At 46.5% G+C, this 22,287-nt stretch overlaps 1 protein-coding gene across 1 annotated transcript in view; it reads right to left on the reverse strand.

Moving 5' to 3' along the window:
• LOC146200610 (uncharacterized) overlaps positions 1–22,287 on the reverse strand; it is a 306,225-nt gene that overhangs the window by 248,675 nt on the left and 35,263 nt on the right. The window contains exons 4-5 of the mRNA XM_084595576.1: positions 11,400–11,542; positions 7,127–7,176 (exon numbers count right to left, since the gene is read on the reverse strand). Coding sequence (XP_084451702.1) covers positions 7,127–7,176; positions 11,400–11,542 — 193 coding nt within the window. The remainder of the gene's footprint in view (positions 1–7,126; positions 7,177–11,399; positions 11,543–22,287) is intronic.

The raw sequence follows: 22,287 nt of genomic DNA on the forward strand, positions 1-22,287 counted from the left end.
CATTGACATTTGACCTTTAGACGACCCCAAGCTGTCAGGAGCTGCCAACTTAGGTCTCTCGTTTCACGTGCGACGGTTATGTCTGAATCAGCCTGCCGGGACCCTGGCATTCACATTGCCCCTATAGGTCACTAAGGCACGTTCATATTAGTTGGTTAAAGCGGGGATTTATATTTGGGCTGAGGAAGAAGAAAAAAGAAGAATAAGAAGAATAACGCGCGCTCATCCGCAGCTAATGCTTTCGCTCAATATTTGGTTCTGCAGCGTTGAACCCTTGTACTTTTCTTCTAGAGGTTTGCCGTATCACAGAGCAAGCACCTTGTGTGCTCTGACCATATTCTTCAATCCGTGCTTCTTTTTAAACACTCAGCTCATATCTTCCTAAAATACAGAACGTGGTAAAGGGCAAACGTGCCACAGGGAGTATTGCGGGCGTTTAATGCTTGCCAGGAAGCGCTGAGGCACCTGCAAACCGGCGATTGACAGCGTCGGGTAGGCAAAACAAGGACCAGCACTAGACGCGCGTGTGTCGTGGTGATTCGGGCAAGTGTAAACCCAGGCTTTTTTCAACAACGGTCACCCCGAATTCTTGTTCTGGAGACATCGCGAACGGAAAGCTCAGAGTAATTTCCATACAGCTGCTGCTCTGAGTTTGCACCGGACTTATGCAGTCGGTCAGAGTTATTGATCGCTTTCCATGGATTCTGCACAGAATAGTGGAAGTGCCGCGTGGGAGAAGCGGCGCCTTTTGTACCGTGAAGATAAACGAGTGTGTTGTCGAAGCCTGGAATTGTGTATTGCACCGCGAAGATTGATCTAGAGGTCGCTACAGAAATAGGGCTGAGCTTGCTCCTCAGCGGAGAGACCTCAAAACAGACCTGTTAGATGCATAGCTGGACAGTCGCCTACGAAGGGCCACACTGGCCATTCACTGCAGATCTCTCGGTCGCTAAGGCTAATCAGTCTTCACTTATTAATATTGTTACGGGGAAATGGGTTTATTATTTACAAAATATACGGGGAATGCATGAAAGCTACGTACAGTCTCAAGCACAGTCTCAGTAAAGCTTGTCCCCGAACGAGTATACGCGCCGCCACTTCGTCCTTCTCTTTCACATTTCCCCCGGGACAGGTGAAGCTCGTCCTCGAGCGAGTCAGGCAGATTGGGAATAGCAGCGTTTCAGTCGTGCTACATTAGCCAGCTGAGTCGTCCGCAAGCATCGATTTGTCGATGTTACTTTAGCGATAACGTAAGTTACTTCACTTAAACGACTTACAACAACGAAGGGTCCGGCGTATCGCCACAAGAATTTCTGGTACAGTCCGCGGCGTCGCAATAGCGTCCAAAGCCAACAGCAACATCAGCCGCATCTTACCGAACCTTCGTGCGGTCTTGGGAGGGGATAGCTCGCAAATGAGCAAGACGACGCGCTTCTTCAGCGAGACAAAGATGTTGCGACACGGATGGGTCATCGTGCACCGAGAATTGAAGAATCGTATCCAGGAATGTTGATGGTGAGCGCGCGTATCCGATGATAGTATCCGAGAATATCCGATCACTTCATGCTTAGCTGTGTTATAAGCGCAAGTTATAAATGGCAAGACGGCGTCCTAGTTCCTGTGATTTGATGTTACGTACATTGACATCATGTTAATGAACGTCCGGTTTAGACGCTCGGTAGCCGTTTGTCTGAGGTTGGTAGGGAGTAGAATGACGGTATTCGGAGCCAAAGAGCAGCAAAGGTTCTTCCACGATATCTGCAGTGAACTGCCGACCGCGATCACTGATGATCACTCGGGGGGCACCGTGGCGAAGTACGATTTGGTATAATAAAAGGTTCGACACATCGGTTGCTTTGCAGAAACGAGTGCAGACGTCTCCACATACCGAGTCAAATACTTAATAGCTACGATAATCCAGCGACGGCAGTAGGACGATTGGGGGAAAGGAAGAATCAGATCAATCCCAATTTTCTCGAAAGGCGACCTAGTGGGCTTGACAGGTTGAAGAAGGCCAGCAGCTAGCGTGGTGCTTCGTTTGAGACGTTGGCAAGGGATACAACTTGCTACATAGAGCTTCGTTATCGTGTACAACTGCGGCCAATAAAGTCGTTGTCGGACCATCCAGAGAGAGCGCGCAAAACCAAGATGACCTGAAGTGATGTCGTCATGCATCGCATGTAGGACAGCATTGCGGAGAGAAGCCAGGACAACAAGCAGAAGGAGGGCACCATTATTTGAGTAGTCATTTTTGAGGAGTAGACCATCTTGAATAACAAAAAGTGTAGATGCAGAATTGCAAGCCTTATCAAACAACGAAGTAAGTTCATGGTCTTCACATTGCTCTTGCCGGAACTTTACGAGGTCTAGTAATGTTTCGCTCACAGGCGACAGGCAGTCGTTCCGATCATCTTCACCGACTGCCGTGCATGGAAGAGGAAATCGGGACAAACAGTCAGCGTTGCCGTGGCGGCGACCACTCTTATAGGACACAGAAAAGTCATATTCCTGTAGACGTAATGCCCAGTGAGCTAGTCGACCGGAGGGGTCGCGCTGGCCAACAAGCCAAGACAGGGAGTGATGGTCGCTAATTACGTTGAAGTGACGGCCGTAAAAATATGGGCGGAGTTTGGTAACGGCGAAGATGACGGCGAGACATTCCATTTCTATCACTGTGTAGTTGCGTTCTGCTTTCGTTAAAGTGCGGCTTGCATATGCGATGCTGGGCGCCGTTCTGGAGCTGGATTGGAACCGCACCACGCCCACGCCGCTCGCATCGGTATCAACCTCGGTGGTAGCAGCAGGACCAAAATGGCTTAAAACAGGGCCAGATTAGAGCAGAAACTTCAGCTGTCGGAACGATGACTCGCATTCAAAGGATCAAAGAAACGGAGCATTTTTGCAGGAAGGAAGTGAGCGGATGGTCAACTTGGGCGAATCCTTGAATGAAAGGGCGGAAATATGAACATAGCCTCAGAAAGCTTCTCAAATGTTTTACGTTTTGAGGTTTTGCAAAGTCTCGCACAGCAGCATTATTTTGGGGGGTCGGGCCGAATACCTTCCTGATCCACAAAAGATCCAAGCACCAATATCTGCCGTTCACCGAAGTGACACTTTTTAGAGTTCAAAATTAGTCCGGCCTTACCGATACAGCACAGCACAAGACTAAGTCGCTGATTATGCTCCCGAAATGTCTTTCCATAGATGATGACGTCATGTAGGTAGCACATGCATACCTCCCATTTTAAACCACGCAGAATTCTGTTCATAAATCGTTCGAATGTCGCTGGGGCATCGCACAGTCCAAAGGGAATCACGTTAAGTTCATAAACTCCGTCAGATGTCACAAAGGCTGTCTTTTCTCGGTCCGACGGATGCATCGGGATCTGCCAATAGCCAGACGGAAGATCTACTGACGAGAAATAGGATGCGGATTGAAGACAATCTAAGGCGTCACCGATACGTGTAAGAGGATAAGCGTCTTTTTTTCTAACTGCGTTTAACCGATGATAGTCCACACAAAATCTCCACGATTGTCCTTCTTCACCAAAATGTCAGGGGCTGCCCAAGGACTGAAAGGCTCCCGTATAACACCTTTCTTCAACATGTCCTGGACTTGTTCGTTAATTGTTCTGCGCTCTACTGGTGATACTCGGTAGGGCTTCTGTCTGATAGGCATCGCATCACCAGTGTTGATCTTGTGTGACATACGTAAATGTGGCGGAACAGAAAAATCGGCTTTTTGAGCAAATTCAAACACAAAGGAGTAAGGTGCCAGAACTTCACATAATAACTCTTGCTGGTCAGATGAAGAAAGCGATTTGTTTATCATCCGCGTTATATTCGCGCTGTAATCAGGATCCACACGATGGTGCGGATGAGGAGACACAGACCGAATAGAAAGGACCTTGCAGCCGTGAAATGTAGAGAATCTGAGGCCGGATGGTAAATAAACGGGTTCTGATGAAATGCTTACAGTCCATAAGAGCGCACAACCATCTACGACGTCGACGACGGCACGGGGCACTAGTAAATTTTTCACCACGGCATTGCTCATGTCAGCTTCAACAAACACAAAGTGGGTGCCTGCTCGCTCGGCAGAGCTGTGAACCGGCACAAAAATTGCAGCCATAGAAGGTAACACTACATTGTTGGAAACATAAAATGCACCGTGACTAGAGCCAGGTGTCTCCTCTACAAAAGCCGACAGAATATTGCGGCGCAGAGAAAATTCGCCGGCTGCGCAATCGACCGTTGCTCCACAATCGCGCAGAAAATCAATTCAGAGAATAACATCATGTGTGGCTCTTGCTAAAACTACAAATTCAACTGGAAACGTTTGCCTAGCAATGACCACTGACACGCAGCAGATACCCACTGGACGCAAATGTTCTCCCCCAACACCGCGAAAGCTGGCACTTCCGTTCCAAGCGAACATTATTGTCGGTCCAAGGCGATTTTAAAACTGAGACTCATCACGGAGATTGTGGCACCAGTATTCACTAAAGCTAACGTATTTACACTATTTACAGTATCATCCACTTTGTTTTGCAACATTGCAGTAGGCATAGGAATTGGCGAAGATGACCGTTTCGCAACCTCACCTCCATAGGCCGCTCCTGCTAATTTCCCGATGGTGGCGTAGGCGAGCGTCGACGTGGGGACGGGGACCGTACTCGGCGCGGGGGTGGTGGTGTGAAGCTGCGGTCAGAAGTGGGAGAGTGACTGCGAAAGACGCCCGGGCGAGGTTGTAGTGGTCGAGGTTGACGCCACGCAATGGTGTCGTGATCACGGAAACATGCCTAAGGGCAGGTCCAAGAACGCGAGGCCTGCTGTAGCCGGTGTTGACAAAACCGCGCTATGTGCCCGCTGCGGCCGCAATTGCAACAAATGGGCGACTCACGAAAAGAGTAGACGCTGGATCCGGAGGAATTCGACGGCGGTTGAGAGATGATGGGAGCTGCATGACGCACGTTTGAATGTGGAGAAAGCGGCTGGTCAGAGGCGAATAGGCGCTCTCATAGCCGTAGGAGTAGCGCGGAAGTTATGGTTGACACGCCCACGAGGCTGGATGTTCAGCCTGCTGTGGCTGAACTGCGCATTCCGAGCACACAGGTCGAGCGGCGGTGCCTTGCAGGTGCTTAGCCAGCTCTTCACTCACAACTCTGCGGGCCAGAAAGGCGAGATCGTAGTGAACAAGGTAGTCAACGCTGGCTTAACTGTTGGGACGTTGGAGAGGCGTCCATATTTGGGCACAATACGCCGAATTTTTCAAGGTTCAAATGTACGGCAGTACTGTATAACGCGCGAAGTACAGGCTAAGGTTTCTTTTGTGATAAGGAAATTATAAACATCTACGGCAAATCCTATTAAGAGATGGCCAACCTTGTCTTCTTCGGGCATGCGTCTATTAACAATGCGGCAGAGCTTCACGACTTCCTCTATGTATGTCGTGCAAATCTCTCCAGGTAACTGTTCTCGTTGGGGTTTGCTTAGCCTTGCGTCGTTTTGATGTGGAGTCTCAAAACAGTTGGTTATCTCTTCCACAAAGTTGTCCTAGGTAGAAAGGTTGTCTTCAAGGTTCTCAAGCCATAGCAGCGCCGTGCTGGCCAGAAAGATTACCACGTTCGCGAGTTGCATGGCCGAGTCCCAGCGATTGTATTTGCTGACACGTTTGTAATGCGTCCACCAGTCCTCGACATCCTCATCGCCAGACCAGAAAATTTTCTGGGCTCCAGCTGATGCGGCCACAAACTGGACGGTACTTGGTGCTCCTGGCCTGAATTAGAAGCAGCTCCAGTTAAGCAGGAAGAGTGACCTTCTCTGTCGTGGTCGTGGCTTGCCATGGCTGTGAGGTCAGGAGGGAGCCCGCCCAAGCGTCTGCTTCGTCGATGATGTTCGAAAGGTTCCAGGATCACCCCGCTCCTTCACCAAGTTGTTACAGGGAAATGGGTTCAATATTTACAAAATGTACGGGGAACGCATGAAAGCTACGTACAGTCTCAAGCACAGTCTCAGTAAAGCTTGTCCCCTAACAAGTCTACGCGCCACCAATTCGTCCTTCTCTTTCACATTCGCAACCGTCCACTTTGTCCTTCTCTTGCATATATGCAACACCGCGCGGCGGAGCGTAATTGACGTAACAATATGTTGAATAGGTATTTTTGCTTCCTTTTCATTTTATTGTCACAAAACAGCACCCCAAAATTTTATAGCGAGCGCTTTACCAGCCCAACTTAACAGCGAAAGGCCTTCGACATTTGGTGAAGGCGCTCACAAGGTACCAAAATCCTGCTGTCTGCAGCAGTAGAAGCCAGAGGCCGCTTTTGGAAAGGATGAGATGCGTTCTATCGAACCATGTGTACGAGGGAAGTATTGCCGACAGTACAAGGTCATAGTCGGGAGTGCGAGCCAAGGACACCCTCTACGTGTGTTAAAACTTCAAATAAGTTGCTTCACGCTCTTCACATCGACAGGGTCTACGGGCATCCCCGCAAATAGACACCCAGCGACGAGGCGCACGAACGGAAGAAAGAGGCGTGCAAAAAGAGCTCCGCTTCGTTTGGTGAAAAACGTGTGCGTTTCACCGTCGAAGCGCCGTGCTCGTCCTGTGAGTCTTCAGCGGGCTCTACGGTTTGCCAGGCAAGAATGCTGACTGCGAGAAGCCGAAGCAGTGCATGAAAAGCACCAGCACGACGCAGAGAAGAGGCCGAGGAGAAACGCCACAAACATGAAGACGATGAACTGATCGAGAGAAAGAACTCTGAGACAGAACGTCAGAGACGAGAACAGCAAGTAGTTGCAAGAACACGCGCTAAATCTCTACGCAACGCGGCCAAAAACCGATTCAAAACTGCATTTATTGAAAATCCCTTCGGCAGTTCTTGTTGTTCGTGCAATCGTTTACAAATCGCCATAGATGTGAAATTGTACAGCTGTAGTTTTCAAATACTGCCTGTTGAAAGGCGGCCACATTCGAAGACGACACTAGGCTGTAACGCAGTAATGATTTCTCATTACCATACCTAGTCAGTCTTAAATGACTCTGCCGAATGTTTTCTCTTGTGCACCATGTTGAATACTGGACACAAAAAGGTATGTAGATTGAAGAAGAAAATCCGCTTACCTGTGGCTCGGGGTGAAATGAAGAAAAAGTAGTTCGATGAGTTCGGGTACCTGCGAAGAGACGCATGTAAACTGAAGCCCACAACGATCACATAAGGAAACAGCGCTAGCGGGTTTCCGACCATGTAAAGCCAAGTGTACCGAACATATGAAGTTACGAAGTTCTAAATTGAAACTCAATAGGGATTCGCTTAAAGGTACACACTGCAGGACCATCTCGCGAAACGCTTTTCTATCCTAAAGGTAAAACAGCCCTAGCGTTGTTTTTCTTTTTTTATAGAAATCCTGGCCGAAGTTAATTCCTGCAAAGCCTAGTTAGGCGAAGCGAAAGCGTCTTTTGCTTTTGTATTTCTTATGCTTAGGCTTAGGTTTAGACACGGGCAGTCATGGTTCTGCAGCGATTAAACTGCAGCGACTAGGGAGTCGAGGTCACCGTCAAATAGAACAGAGAACACGTGATGGCTGCATGTGCTACCACAGTTCAAGTGGGGGTACACCATACGTGGTAAATTGTTAAGCTATATAGGCACGCTATGGCATGTGGCTCGTTGATGGTCAAGCGGCCTGCCAGATTGACCATGGCTGATTGGCTGCAACATCACCGGCAGCATCCCAGCGCTCATTACATGTAAGCTGTTGTGAGCGCATTGCTGAAGTACCACTCTATACGCAGCGTTGGTGAAGAATTTACCCGAGTGGGTGAGAATTCCGCACTTCGAAAACGTGAGTATCCGGTTTCAAGCGCACGGGAGTTCCGAAAAGAATCAGACGTGTTCAGGGCACCTGCCGCAAGCGCAAGATCCGAATTCGGAGCGGCTGTAAGCTTTGCAAGACTTCCCAGACCAGGCTTGCGTGCTTACAGGTCATGAAAATAGTGAAGAACATTTTGTTATGACATAGGGTAAAATTGCAAGATTGCTTTCAGTATAACGTTAATTTCACTACCAGAAAGGAACTGACAATTATTCTGTGAGCTTTTCACATATTTTACCTTTGTAACTCCATACCTCGCCAACAATACTTAATGAAAATAAATAAATTTAGAGCCATATTTGTATCTGTACAAATGTACGTAGGCTATTGAGAGAAACACCGCGATGAAATTAGTGCGCGTAAACTGAGGGCAAGAGATATAACGAGACAGTCGACTGTCTCATTATGTCCATTTACCGTCATTAAACGGTCTGGCAGCAACAATATCTGGTAGCTGCCAGAACGTTCAATCTACTTCCTATATCTCCCTGGTTTTCTTCGCTGACCTTGCACATATCTAGAACCTTTGAACATTTTCTGGCAAGCATCTCTTGAACTCAAGCTTTACACATGTATATCTATACTCGCAGATCTCCCCCCCACCATTCTTAGAGATTCTTGCTATTAATGTTTAAAAAAACTTTCCTTATTGGCTTCCAGCGGCAGTCTTAATTACTCTCTGAGCACCCTGGACTGTTCTTTAGGCATGCACTACCAACACGCATGGCACTTTGCTCTCGCAGAACTGACATCAGGAGCCAACTTTGGCTACCCATCGGACACGTACACCATTTATATCACTGTCGCACGAAAGCATGTCATAATAATGCACAGTTTACTCAAAATCACTTTAAGGAACGCATCGCATTAGTTTTCTATGGCAGCTTAATCTACACAGAGCAAGTGTTCGATTAGCTAAAAGCAATGTTTTCCCGCATATATAACAGCCATAGACCATTCCCATCAACATATGAATAGCAGCATCTCACATTGTCCCACGGTTGCGTTAAATTTATGAGGCGTCCTAGAATCCTGTGCATGAGAGTTCCAAGCTTTACATTCATCGGAGCCGGTGCACAATTTCAATTAGGGCTGCTGAACACAATTATAAGTGTATTAAACATAATATATAAATATAACATATTATATAACCTTAGACATATTTCTTCAAAAATATTTGCGAAGATGACTTTACACCAGGAAACCACACCTACTCCTGCCGTCGGCTACAAGAAAACATTTTTATGTATATTTTGACCCCTAGAATGCACTCATCACATAACTTATTTAGACTGTATAGCACCTATTTTGGTTCTAAACAGTGTGGCCCTGCCACAGTCACCTGCAGAGTGGATACGTATCTTCTGTTTACACAAAAGGCGCAGTGTACAGATCATCCATTTTGTTTCACTTAATCTTACAAGCAACACGTCTACATATACCTCAGAGCAAAATGGTCATCATGAACAGCATTGTACATCCTAAACATCAAAATTACTGTACAACTATATTCATATAATGCTGATTTCCGAATTTTCAAGGATAAAAAAATCAGCTAGCTACACAAGCATATAGAAAAAAAAATTTAAATTCAAGCCTACCCTATCACCTGATATTGCAGCATAAGTATGTAAGACTTGTAAGGCTTTCGTGCAGTTGAATTAGTCATTGCCAGAATTTTCGTTTCAGACGTGTTTTTTTTCATTAGCTTCAGTTGAAAATTTATTTTCTTATAAATCTTTCAGGCAATGTCACTCTTATCATGTGTTCACAGTTAGTTCTTCAAGACGAAACAAAAATATTCACTGTCGATGACGTATTGTAGGTCGTACGCCATCAAGCATCGGGTTGACATGGCACCCTACAGCAAAAAGACATATTTGCATCTCAAATTGGTGTTCTTGTTGTATCGGTAGCTGCACGTGAATATATACTCTTCAATTATTTATAGCGCTGCTTTTGAAAACCGGCGATGAACTTTTGGACCTTCTCATCGCATGCTGTGCCCCGCCGGGGTGGTGCAGTGGTAAGACGCCCGACCACTGTGCCGGAGTTCCCGGGATCGAATCCCGGCCTCGGCGGCTGCGTTTCGATGGAGGCGAAACGAAGTGGCGTCCGTGTGCTGTGCGATGTCAGCGCACGTTAAAGATCCCCAGGTGGTCGAAATTACTCCGTAGCCCTCCACTACGGCTCCCCTTTCTCTCTTTCCACTTTCACTCCCAGCTTCCTCCCTTCCCTTACGGCGCGGTTCAGGTGTCCACAGAGCAAGTGTGACAGATACTGCGCCTTTCCCTTCCTGTGAACCAACCAACCAACCGCATGCTGCCACGCTTCTATTTGAGCTCCCAAGGCTGTCGATATTTCAGTACCATCACAAACGTAGCATACGCCCAATCTATCACGAGTTGGCGTGACATTTAAGATACAACAGCTTACGCTTTGGTAGACGGTTGCCTGTTAGTACACTGTTGCGGGCCAGCCAGCAACTGAACAAACAGAATTTGACCGAAGGCGAACAAATGCCTTTATGAATATTAGGGGGCCTAGCACGAGAGCTCCTGCCAAAGTCACTTTCCGCTTCTTCTTCCTTCTCCAAAGCAATATGTAAAGTTCTAGAGCTCAAAATAAGGTTGTGTACAATTACGGTAGACAGGGCAATACCCGGCCCGCCTATGCCTACGTTCGTCACTAAAAAGGGCTTTGGAACTGTAGCTGTCTTTAGAATGCGTATTCGTCCCTTCGGCTTGCAATAATATTGTGGTTTTTACTTTTGGAACTGTAGCTGTCTTTAGAATGCGTATTCGTCCCTTCGGCTTGCAATAATATTGTGGTTTTTACTTTTTCATCAGCCCCGCCGGGGTGGCGCAGTGGTAAGACGCCCGACTACTGTGCCGGAGTTCCCGGGATCGAATCCCGGCCTCGGCGGCTGCGTTTCGATGGAGGCGAAACGAATAGGCGTCCGTGTGCTGTGCGATGTCAGCGCACGTTAAAGATCCCCAGGTGGTCGAAATTATCCGTAGCCCTTCACTACGACCCCCCTTTCTCTCTATCCACTTTCACTCCCACCTTCATCCCTTCCCTTACGGCGCGGTTCAGGTGTCCACAGAGCAAGTGTGACAGATACTGCGCCTTTCCCTTCCTATGAACCAACCAACCAACTTTTTCATCAGCTCGAATGACCCGTCTTTTGCGCCTCGTAGACTGATATTGTTTTGGTTGCAAACGTAACTTGGGAGTAGGCATCACTGCATCAACATGGCAAAAAAACAGCCACTTGTCGGCCAGAAGTATCGTCATTTATAAAATCATAATATATTATGTTATCATATTATAATAGCTTGTTCCGTGCTAATCCCCTTCGCGTATTACTTCAAAGCGACGACCAATAAAAGAGTCTATGTAAACTTGAACCACAACTCCTCTTTCGTCCAACTGAATGCACTCATTTATTTCTTACAATCGCATGTTTTCTCAGGCGTTAACAGGAATGTTAAAATTTGGTGTTCCTTAGATAGAATTACCTGCCAGACGGGATGCCATAGCGCTTTGATGCTTCGAAGCGCTTCATCATTTTGTTGGAGACAACGAGCGTGATTTTAGTGTCCGATGGGCTGGTCTGCAGAATCCGTAGGTCATGCAGAGCGCTCCTGCAAATAGAAGAATGCTGGCAAGAAAAAAGAAAACAAAGTTCAGGAAAGGGGCTACGGCCCGGCAGTGAAATCAGGTTTCAATGCAATAAAGAATGTGGAGTGCCGAATCTTTGAGACAAACTGAACGGATTTTAACTCATTAAAAACTCTGCCATTTTTTAGAACGAAAATATACCCAGAACGTAGAGCCTTTCGTCTTTTTCTTTTATGCTTTTGGATGTGCGGGCGTAGTTTTCGACTCCGGCTGAGGACCTCACTGAAGCAACAGTGCAAGTAAAAAGTCAAGTGGCGACCAATTAAAACAACTATTACTTTGTAAGCGAAGCATCGATACATAATCACGTAGACTGGGGGGTACACATAGCATGCATCGTAATGCTGGTGATCTGATTGGTTATACATTACGCTGATCATGCCACCTCACTAAAAGAGTTAAAACCTCATCAAATTCAGAGGGCAATTGTTTAAAAAGAAGGAAGAAAACAAGAAAAGAAGAGGGATATCACCTTCATGCGGGGACAGTACTCCTCCGCTAGGAATCTTACTTTTACAACTGCGGGTCTTCATATATCATCGTGGGCGATCATAGATAGCGGAACCAGTAGCAATCATCTTCCTATTACCTAAAATTTAGTTCTTTCAAAATCTGCCCACAGGGCTCACCAGAAGCGCTTTGTAAATTATGTTCTTCAGTCTGCTCTTCATCTGTGTTGCTGAGCCCTAGTGAGGTGGCTGATTTATTGGATAGTGTTGGTCGCGGTCTAGAAATTCGCTTTTCGCAGCCATGCCCAAGGCCGCTCGCATTCTCGGTCGCTGCGGCAGATTTTTCCGAGGTGACTATGTCAGAATTGGCAACTGTAATTTTAAAACAACACCTTCAGCTCCAGGCCCTGATGGTATTACTGCTGTTATGTTAAAGATCCTATTCCAGATTTCTTCACAGGAATTATGAAATATTGTTAACTGTTCGCTAAAGTACACCTGGATACCTAGTTCTCGGAAGCTTGCCAAAGCTGTTCTACTACTTAACAGTCAAAGCCTTGGCTATGTCCTTAATAATATCAGACCGATTTCTTTAACTTCTAGTCTCGCGAAAGCAATAGAGCGAATAATCCAGTCGTGTTTGTCTCAGTTCATTTCAAGACATAAAATTCTTTCTCCCAGGCAGATTGGCTTCCGTCGAGAATGCTCAATTTGGTCTGCTTACATTGACCCGGAGAGCAGAAATCGTCTGGCTAGTCGGTCTCGTGAAATATCTACTCTAGTAACTTCGGATACTTGAAAAGCTTATGACAGTGTTGATCCCAGACTGATAATTTCTCATTTGATAAATTGTCAAGTTCCGAATACATAGACACCTGGATTCAATAATTTTCACCAAGAAAATGTTTTTATTGTCATCAGAGTGGTCTTTCATCTTGCACATTTTCTCAATCAAAAGGCATTCCTCAATGTTTCGTCCTGTCCCCTCTCCTATTCAATATTTTCCTTTCTTCAATATCTTTTCAAGACGATGTTCACCTGTACGTCTATGCAGACGATATCCACTGGTATACATTCCTTATATCATACCTTACAGAATTATTTAAATGCTTTTTAATCCTGGCTGGGTAATCCTTCCTGTACTCTAAATGTCAATAAATGCTTCATTCTAGTCTTACCGGTAAATCAACCTGTTTCTACTTCTCCTTCGTGCCATCTAGAGCCTTTAGTTTAGGTGACAACTCTTAAGTACTTGGGCTTTTTCTGTTATTCTTCAATGAGCTGGAGACCTCACATTGAACATATTAAGCGCAAAGGGGAGCCTGCCTTGGGTCTACTGCGTCACATCAGCCACAGGAGATATGGAACGAGAAGATCTGCCCATGTTATGATCTATAAACTTTATGTGCGCTCTATTCTGAAATTCCGGTGCGTCTTGTTTACAGGCTGCACGGCTTACAAGCTTCGACCACTTCTCTTGACGGACTGGCAAGCAATGCGGCTTTGTCTGGGCCTTCCAAGTTTTGTGGCATTAAATGTCATGTACTTTGAGGCTCGGTTACTTCCTTTGGATTGCCGTTTTCAGCACCTTACGGTACAGTCCATTCTAAAATTTTGTGAATCTTTATCGTGTTTGCACAATATTTTCATTACCTCTCCTAAATTATTTTTTGTACGCATTGGTCTCCCTATCAAAGACCGCATGTTGTATACGCAGTCGCTTTTATCTCCGTTGTCAGTAGAAGTGTGCCTCTTTCAGAAGCCCTACCTCAAGTTAATTTGGTCCATGATAACATTTATCCCAATATGCCAACTATTTGCCAATGTCTGCCTTGGTTTCCATTTTGAATGACCATGTGAATTATTTTCATTCAAGTGTTGTAATTGCTACTGATGCTGCACAGTGCGAGGAAAACGCGGGTGTAGGGATTTTCTTCTCCTCAACTTGATTGGACTTTTTCACTCCGCCTTCCCGATTATACACCCACACCTATTGCGAATTTTTTAGCTATTGTTTTAGCAATCTAGAGAGGTTGTTTAGATCACTGCAACGTTAATATAGTGACAGACGCACTTTCAGTTTTTACGGCCTTGACTTCTTCGACTACATCTTTGCGTCGCCAGTTTTACGATCTCGCGCGGTCTCATATCAGCGAAATTGGACTTGTGTTGGTTCCTGGCCATTGCGGAATTTCAATGAACGAATCCGCGGACTTTATTGCGGCCGCTTCATTTTGTGGCCCTATCCTGTCAGTAATTCCACACTTCTCTTTATGGGCGGCGGCGTGATTCAAACAATTTCTCTGGATGAAGTCCCCAAATTCGGCCTTTTTATCTTCTGAAGACTTGCGGCATTTCAAGTATAAATGGTATCCTGAACAGTGTCTTTCCCTACAGTGCGAGGTATGTCTGACAAATTTCAGGTGTAGGATTCCTCCCTTTATCTTTTATCTTCATAGATCGGGTTGTTCTCCTTCAGCCATGTTTTCATATATACTGCAATGAACCTGAGACGTTGGAGCATTTTTTTTTTTCGGACCGGTCGCCGTTTCACCTCTCCCCGAAAAATCTTCATTGAAATTCCTTGCAAAAATTGATCTATATCCTTGACTGTTCCAAATTTGCTTTCGTTTGACGCTACTCAGCTGGGCTTCAGCAGTGGGACAGTTTACAGTTCGCTAAGCGGTACACAAATTTGTTGACGCCTCTGGTCGGATTCTTTCCTGGGTGTGCCGATTCCGCTGCTTCTCCTCTTCAGGTTCTTGTTGAATTGAAATTATTCCCTTTTGTTTTCTGATCTGTGGGGCCTTTTTGTCGTATTGCATATTTATATCTCTTAGTTTTTTATTGTCATATCTAACAGCATAACTTCCTTACTGCTGGTTTCACGGGTGTCGAATCCCCCTCGTGGATATGTGCTATCTTAGGGCACAACAACAACAACGCCGACAAAGTACTGCACTAACAGCATGCGTAATTAGTTTAAAGACGTTAGCATGTAGTTACATAAACACAATAGGGTTAAAGGCCCCGTTCTCCGCAAAAGCCACAGTCGGCCTTATGTGCGTTGTGAACGACATCCACTGGAGTGGCCCTGGCGTGGGGTGCGTGACGTGGCAGGGCACTGATGAGTTGTCGGGTTTTGTCCCGTCACGAGAAAAATTACATCACCGAATTGGAAGGCGCTACCAACTCGTACTTCTCCTTAGAGATGTGGGGGGGGGGGGGGGGGGGGCGAGATCGAAATTGTGTTTTCCATTATGTTTGGATTCTCAGTTAGACGCACCGCCCCGAGGCGACGCTGGCACATTCTTACGGCTAGGTTAAAGCTGGCCTTGATATCTTTCCGGGTGATTTACTACAGAATGTGTTACCTTTCTACTTTATGCTAATACGTATCTATGAGAAAGCATATGCAGAGATTAAAAGAGTGATCAGAGGACTAGCAAAGCACATAGGCACGCAATAGGGTCTGCTAGGCGAGCCGACAAACGGAAGTCATTTAGACTGTCACATCATGCCCTTAAAGAAGGCGCTTTTTAGTGTCCCCTCAATTTCTTTTGGCCATCTATTGTTACAGGCTGTCGTAAATTACCTCAGCCTTAGTCACAGGGTACAGCTGAAGATCATGTCTCAACGTATAAATATTTATTCCCCTTTCCGCAGCTGCCCACTGAAATTTCTTCTTCAAGGCAGTTGCAATAAACTTTATTTAATTGCAGACCGCTTTCAGGCGGCCCTAAAATCTGCTGCAAGGATTTCCTTCGTGAATGCGGCTATCGCGTTTCTGACGAGAAGGAACGAACGAATATAGTTCGGGGAAGTGCCTTTTCTCTGCTTGCTGTGCAATAGGCATGACTTCATTCTTTAACGTCGTCCACGCGCATACGCTCAGAAACACTACGGGCCTCCCCGCTCTTCCGACGGGAAACGAGATCCCAGCGATTTTTGTACTGGTCTGGAGACCCCTTATGTGCGCTCCCACTCCCGCGTTCATCGAGTCCGCTTTCCAAAATATGGCATAATCTCAAAAGCCTCTTCTCGGCATTCGCCCTGTCGCTGCACGCTATATTGAATGTCAACTCATTTGCCTGTTCCAAGAATTTAGGATGCCGAAACTTATTTTGACAACACTACATCAGCGCCACGTGGTTCCACTGGAGGCGAGAGGTTAAATTACCAAGAACGTGGGGTGGCCTGTTCGATCATGTCATATTTGCCGCACACGTAACATTCTACTGCTTTTCACTGCGTGATTATTAACGTTTAGTACGAAGTTACATGTCTGAAGCAACTGTATTCAAGTAGACCTGGGCGTCACCTGTGAAATTTTACAGGAGTGCTTTACAGGCAAGTGGTGCAGGGGCGATAGCAGAAAGCCGAAGAGAAATGTGCTTATTTTCTGGTATCATCCGCTTATTTTCCATCGTGTAGCAGGATTAGTAATTATAACCATATAACTGATATTAAAATGAAGTTTGGCATATGGATGCGTGGTACACAACATGGCAGAAGAGAACGCGGTTGAAGGTCAGTTGAATAATGTGGGCGCTGAACTTACAGCAGTGGGTGGGATAATGTTTAAGGGACGAAGGTCGTTATACCTAGAAGCATGCGGGCCGAAACGTTCAAACGCATTCATGCTGGGCATCTTGGCATTTCTAAATGCCGAGCAAGGGTAAGGCAGCTGGTGTGCTGGCCGGACATCAACGACAACGTTGCATCAATGATTGAGAGTTGTGCAACCTGCAGAAAGTGTGCTTATAACCAACTATCAAAGCTACTGATAATCCGCTCCATTCCAGCCCAAGCCAGGTACCGCGTAGGTGTGGACATATTTCATTATGTTGGAAAATACTACTTTATCGCTTTACAACGCAATGTCAAATTTTTCAGGTGTTGAGGAGCTCCGCGATCCAACGGCAGCCGGTGTGATCAAGAAACTTGGAGCGATGTTTGCTCAATTCGAAATCCTGGTTGCGGTACGCACAGGTAATGGCCCACAATTCTCGCATCATCATGAATTTGCTCTTTTCGCCGAGCTGTACGACTTTAAACATCTTACGCCAAGCCCATTGCTTCCCCGGTCTTATGGGCTGACCGAAAATGCAGTGCAAGTAGTAAAACGCATCCCCAAGAATACCACGAAAGCAAGAGAAAAATTTTGGCTTGGTTTCTTTAATTACAGATCAAGCCCACTGGAAGATGACTGGTCGACCGGTTAGCTGCTGCAAGGGTGGCGTGTGTCCACCAGTGCGCCTTACTTTGGACACCAGGCTAGCACAGAAGTCAAGCAGCATAAGCATAAGTCACCACGATCGATTTTTGACAACTCTTCGAAACAAAGACGTTGTTTGAATCAAGGGACCATCATGAGATCGGAAGGCAAAGGTAACTCCACTGGCAGGTCTCCGCTCCTACTACGTACAAACCGAGAATGGCAAGACCTAGCAGCGTAACCGATCACAGTTACTTGCAACAAAGGAACAATTCGAAGCTCTCGCCGCGGACAGCGAGGAATGGAGCGATGACAGCAATTCAGCCCGTGGGGAGTCGTTAATTATTCTACCGTTATCGGCAGATACAGATATTTCGAGCAGAGTGACCAGCCCTGCGCCCCAGCTGCCACGGCGGTCCACGCGGGCGAAAAAGCCGCCCGACCACTTTCATTACGACGAGAACTTCGAACAGATCGACCGTCAGTGTTAAAGAGGTCGCAAATACTGCGACGGAGGGGGATATATCGTATAGCAAGACGCATGGGCAAGATATGGCTGCGCCATCGTCCTGACTTGACAATTGTGTCCCCTCATCTCAAACCGCCTTTCCCCTGTTGAGCTTTAAATACGCTCGTGCAATAAAGAACGGCGTTCATTGTTCCTGCCCCGCGCTCGGTAATCACCGGAGGTCATCACCGAGACATGACAAAAGGGGGGGGGGGGGGGGGGCGGTCGTTCGATGCCCGGCGTAGCCGGTAAGAAATGGTGGATAATGAGACGAAGACGCGTTGACTTGAAACAACAATAAGAAGAGGTTTATAGGCTCAGAACGCGGAATACACAAAACATTTAGAGGGCAGCAATTAACATTCTAAAAAGCAACGAGATGAGTGAGGGAACAATCTAATTAAATACTTCGAATTACGTATACAGAGTCATGCTTTTCCGGGATAGAAGTAACAATTCAAGTGACAGTAAGGGAAAGAAAGTTCAGAGCAGTTTCGAACATACAATTGACCGGGGAGCGCAGCGGCAGTCCATCACTGAGACGACGCAGACGGGCGGCCCTCGAAGGCGACGGTCCTTCCGGGGCAGCTTGCGGTCTGAGAATGCGGTGCCGGCGGTGGCGCTTGGGTACCCCCCGGGAGCACGCAACAGCTTGGGCTTCCTTCTTCGGGAGCGAACTGGGCGGACTGATTTTGGGGCCTCGGCGGCTCCTTTTTAAAACATCTTCGACGATGCCTTGTGCGTAGGGTCAGAGTCCGAAACAAAACACACACATAGAGCGCACAAAGTAGTTCCCTCACAGAGGAAGGAGCACGTAGACAGACCACACTTCAACACTGCATATACGCCATCTTAGGTTCGAAAAACATAACGCACAACAAAAACAACAGCCACGTACGCCCCTAACTTCGGTTCTTCTGGGGTCACACTTCCAGGGAAAAAAAGAATAAATCGTAAACCAGCGCGAAAACACAGGACTAAAAGGAACAGGAGACGGCACAAGCGCTTTCTAACAACTCAATTTTTATTTGTAGAAAGGTGTAGTTATATAGGAACCAACCCAGACGAAATCAAGACGAGACACGTGAAAACCACCGCGGTGCCCTTTTAGAAACAGTGCGCGTGCGCAAAGTCAGGATTGAACACTTCAACACAACTAACAAACCTATCAACCTCCCACATGACAAACACCCGCTAACACCTCATCGCTAAATATTCACCGAGAGCGTGAATCTCCTTTTCTTCAAGATTAACGGAAGGTGTAGCTACGCACGCGTCAAACTCTTTATTTATCAGAAACGCCTCGACCAGCTCTCTGCATATTCGATCAGGGCGACTGAACGAGATATTGGTCGTTGTTCAAATGGGGGTAACAATATTTACACTCCCGGCAATGAGCGGCAAGGTTGGACGACACAGCTCCTTTTACTGATCTGCGGTGTTCAAACAAGCGCTCATTAATACAACGGCCTGTCAGGCCAATCTAAGATTTTCCACATCAAAGCGGGATGGAATATACCACAGCCGTGTCGCAGTCGATGAGCGGTTTCCTGTGCGCTACTCTGCACTTCATCCTCGCATGGGCGCCTTGGGAATCCAGCTTCCTCCGCACTGCACTACAGATTTAGCCCAGCTTATGTTTAGCTGTGCAAAGTACTTTTAAACCGTATCTTTCGCCGACCTTTTTCAAACGGTGTGAAATTCCGTGTAAGTACGGAATCCCCACTTTTCTTGCGTTCTCTCTAACTTTATCAGACTCTTTCGCAAAATTTAAACCTGTATTCATTTACCTTTCCGATACTTGTGCCAACGTAACATCGGGAAACCCAGCGTCTCTAAGCCTTTTAACTTGCTCCTGGAAGCTGGCTTCGACCCTATGGGAGCACGACTTCCCTAAAGAAGCCTTGAGACAAGAGGTCGCTATGCCTGCCTTTACCAACTTTGAATGTCCTGAATTGTAGCTTAGGAGCGGCTTAGCTGTTCTTGGATTATACTCCCAACACACCCCTGTCTCATGGCATAAGACCTTCAAATCAAAAAACCGTATAGAACCTGAGTCCGGTAGCTCAAAAGTGAAACCTAGACCCTGGCCCCTCTCTTTGAAAATCTGAATTGCATCAGTGACACTTCTGGGGGATCCTTGATTCAAAAACACCAAAAAGTCATCTACATAACGAAACACTTTCACACAGCTATGCCATTCAGATCCTCTTGCAAAGTAATGTCCATCCTGCTGAGAAAAATGTCACTTAGCACAGGGGCTACCCGAGATCCAATACAAACACCGGACCGTTGGACGAAAACCTTTTCACCCATCCAACAAAGGTGGAACGCAGGTAAAAGGATAAAAGTTCAAGAAAACTCTCCACTGAGACACCACACCTGCTAATGAAGTCACGTTGGTCGTTATCTTTGACAATACAATCCTTAACATTCATCAAGAGCTGTGCATGAGGCAGGGAGTAAAAAAAATTCTCTACGTCCATGCTGAAAGCATATTGCCGCTTGTGCTTCAGCGCTGACAGAAAACCAATGACTTCCGTAGAGTTCTAACTGCAAAAGGGTCGGACAGCTTCAGAGAACCCAAATGTCGCTGTAGATAGCCTGAGACAACATGCTGCCAGGTATCACGTTCTGATACAACTGCCCGAAAAGGTACATCAGGTTTGTGGGTCTTGACTGTAAAAAACAGATCCAACACCGTACCTTTACTCTTGCTGACGGCAGAATACAGTCCTTCCAGACTTCTCTCGTGCAACATACTTAAGGCTTGTCTCTTGGTGGCAGCAGGCCTCAAATCCACTTCTATAAAATTCTTTTCCAACGCCTCTTCTGCCTTCTTGGTGAACACTCCTTCCGGTGCAAGAACAAAGAACCCTTCCTTGTCAGACAGGAGAGGTCTCAAGCTTCAGCCGCCAAAAAGGTAATCAGGCCCTTCATACTCCCTGGCGCCTTCTTTTCTCCTTTGAATTTGCAGATTATTTCTGAACACTCACTGGCACACCTCTGTTTTTCAGCTTCTGGAACGGCCTGGGCTAACGTCCGTGTGAGCGTCAACTTCTCGAGGGGACTTAACGCAGGCTCAAAGCAGAACTTAGGACCCAGCTCAATAGTGCGTCGGTGACGATCCTCAATCTTAGCGACATTTGGGTTCTCTGAAGCTGTCCGACCCTTTTGCAGTTAAGAACTCTACGGAAGTCATTGGTTTTCTGTCAGCGCTGGAGCACAAGCGGCAATATGCTTTCAGCATGGACGTAGAGGATCTTTTTTACTCCCTCCCTCATGCACAGCTCTTGAAGAATGTTAAGGATTGTATTGTCAAAGATAACGACCAACGTGACTTCATTAGCAGGTGTAGTGTCTCAGTGGAGAGTTTTCTTGAACTTTTATCCTTTTACCTTCGTTCCACCTCTGTTGGATGGGGTGAAAAAGTTTTCGTCCAACGGTCCGGTGTTTGCATTGGATCTCGGGTATGCCCTGTGCTAAGTGACATTTTTCTCAGCAGGATGGACATTACTTTGCAAGAGGATCTGAATGGCATAGCTGTGTGAAAGTGTTTCGTTATGTAGATGACTTTTTGGTGTTTTTGAATCAAGGATCCCCCAGAAGTGTCACTGATGCAATTCAGATTTTCAAAGAGAGGGGTCAGGGTCTAGGTTTCACTTTTGAGCTACCGGACTCAGGTTCTATACGGTTTCTTGATTTGAAGGTCTTATGCCATGAGACAGGGGTGTGTTGGGAGTATAATCCAAGAACAGCTAAGCCGCTCCTAAGCTACAATTCAGGACATTCAAAGTTGGTAAATGCAGGCATAGCGACCTCTTGTCTCAAGGCTTCTTTGGTGAAGTCGTGCTCCCATAGGGTCGAAGCCAGCTTCCAGGAGCAAGTTAAGAGGCTTAGAGACGCTGGGTTTCCGGATGTTACGCTGGCACAAGTATCGGAAAGGTTAATGAATACAGGTTTCAATTTTGCGAAAGAGCCTGATAAAGTTAGAGAGAACGCAAGAAAAGTGTGGATTCCGTACTTACACGGAATTTCACACCGTTTGAAAAAGGTTGGCGAAAGATACGGTTTAAAAGTACTTTTCACAGCTAAGAATAAGCTGGGCAACATCTGTAGTGCAGTGCGGAGGAAGCTGGATTCCCAAGGCGCCCAGGCGAGGATGAAGTGCACAGTAGCGCACAGGAAACCGCTCATCGACTGCGACACGGCTGTGGTATATTCCATCCCGCTTTGATGTGGAAAATCTTACATTGGTCAGACAGGCCGTTGTATTAATGAGCGCTTGTTTGAACACCGCAGATCAGTAAAAGGAGCTGTGTCGTTCAACCTTGCCGCTCATTGCCGGGAGTGTAAAGATTGTTACCCCCATTTGAACAGGACCAATATCTTGTTCAGTCACCCTGATCGGATATGCAAAGAGCCGGTCGAGGCGTTTCTGATAAATAAAGAGTTTGACGCGTGCGTAGCTACACCTTCCGTTAATCTTGAAGAAAAAGAGATTCACGCTCTCGGTGAATATTTAGCGATGAGGTGTTAGCGGGTGTTTG

The sequence above is a fragment of the Amblyomma maculatum genome, chromosome 2, assembly GCF_055883805.1.
Source record: "Amblyomma maculatum isolate TAMU_Amacu chromosome 2, ASM5588380v1, whole genome shotgun sequence".
NCBI classification, from domain to species: Eukaryota; Metazoa; Arthropoda; class Arachnida; order Ixodida; family Ixodidae; genus Amblyomma; species Amblyomma maculatum.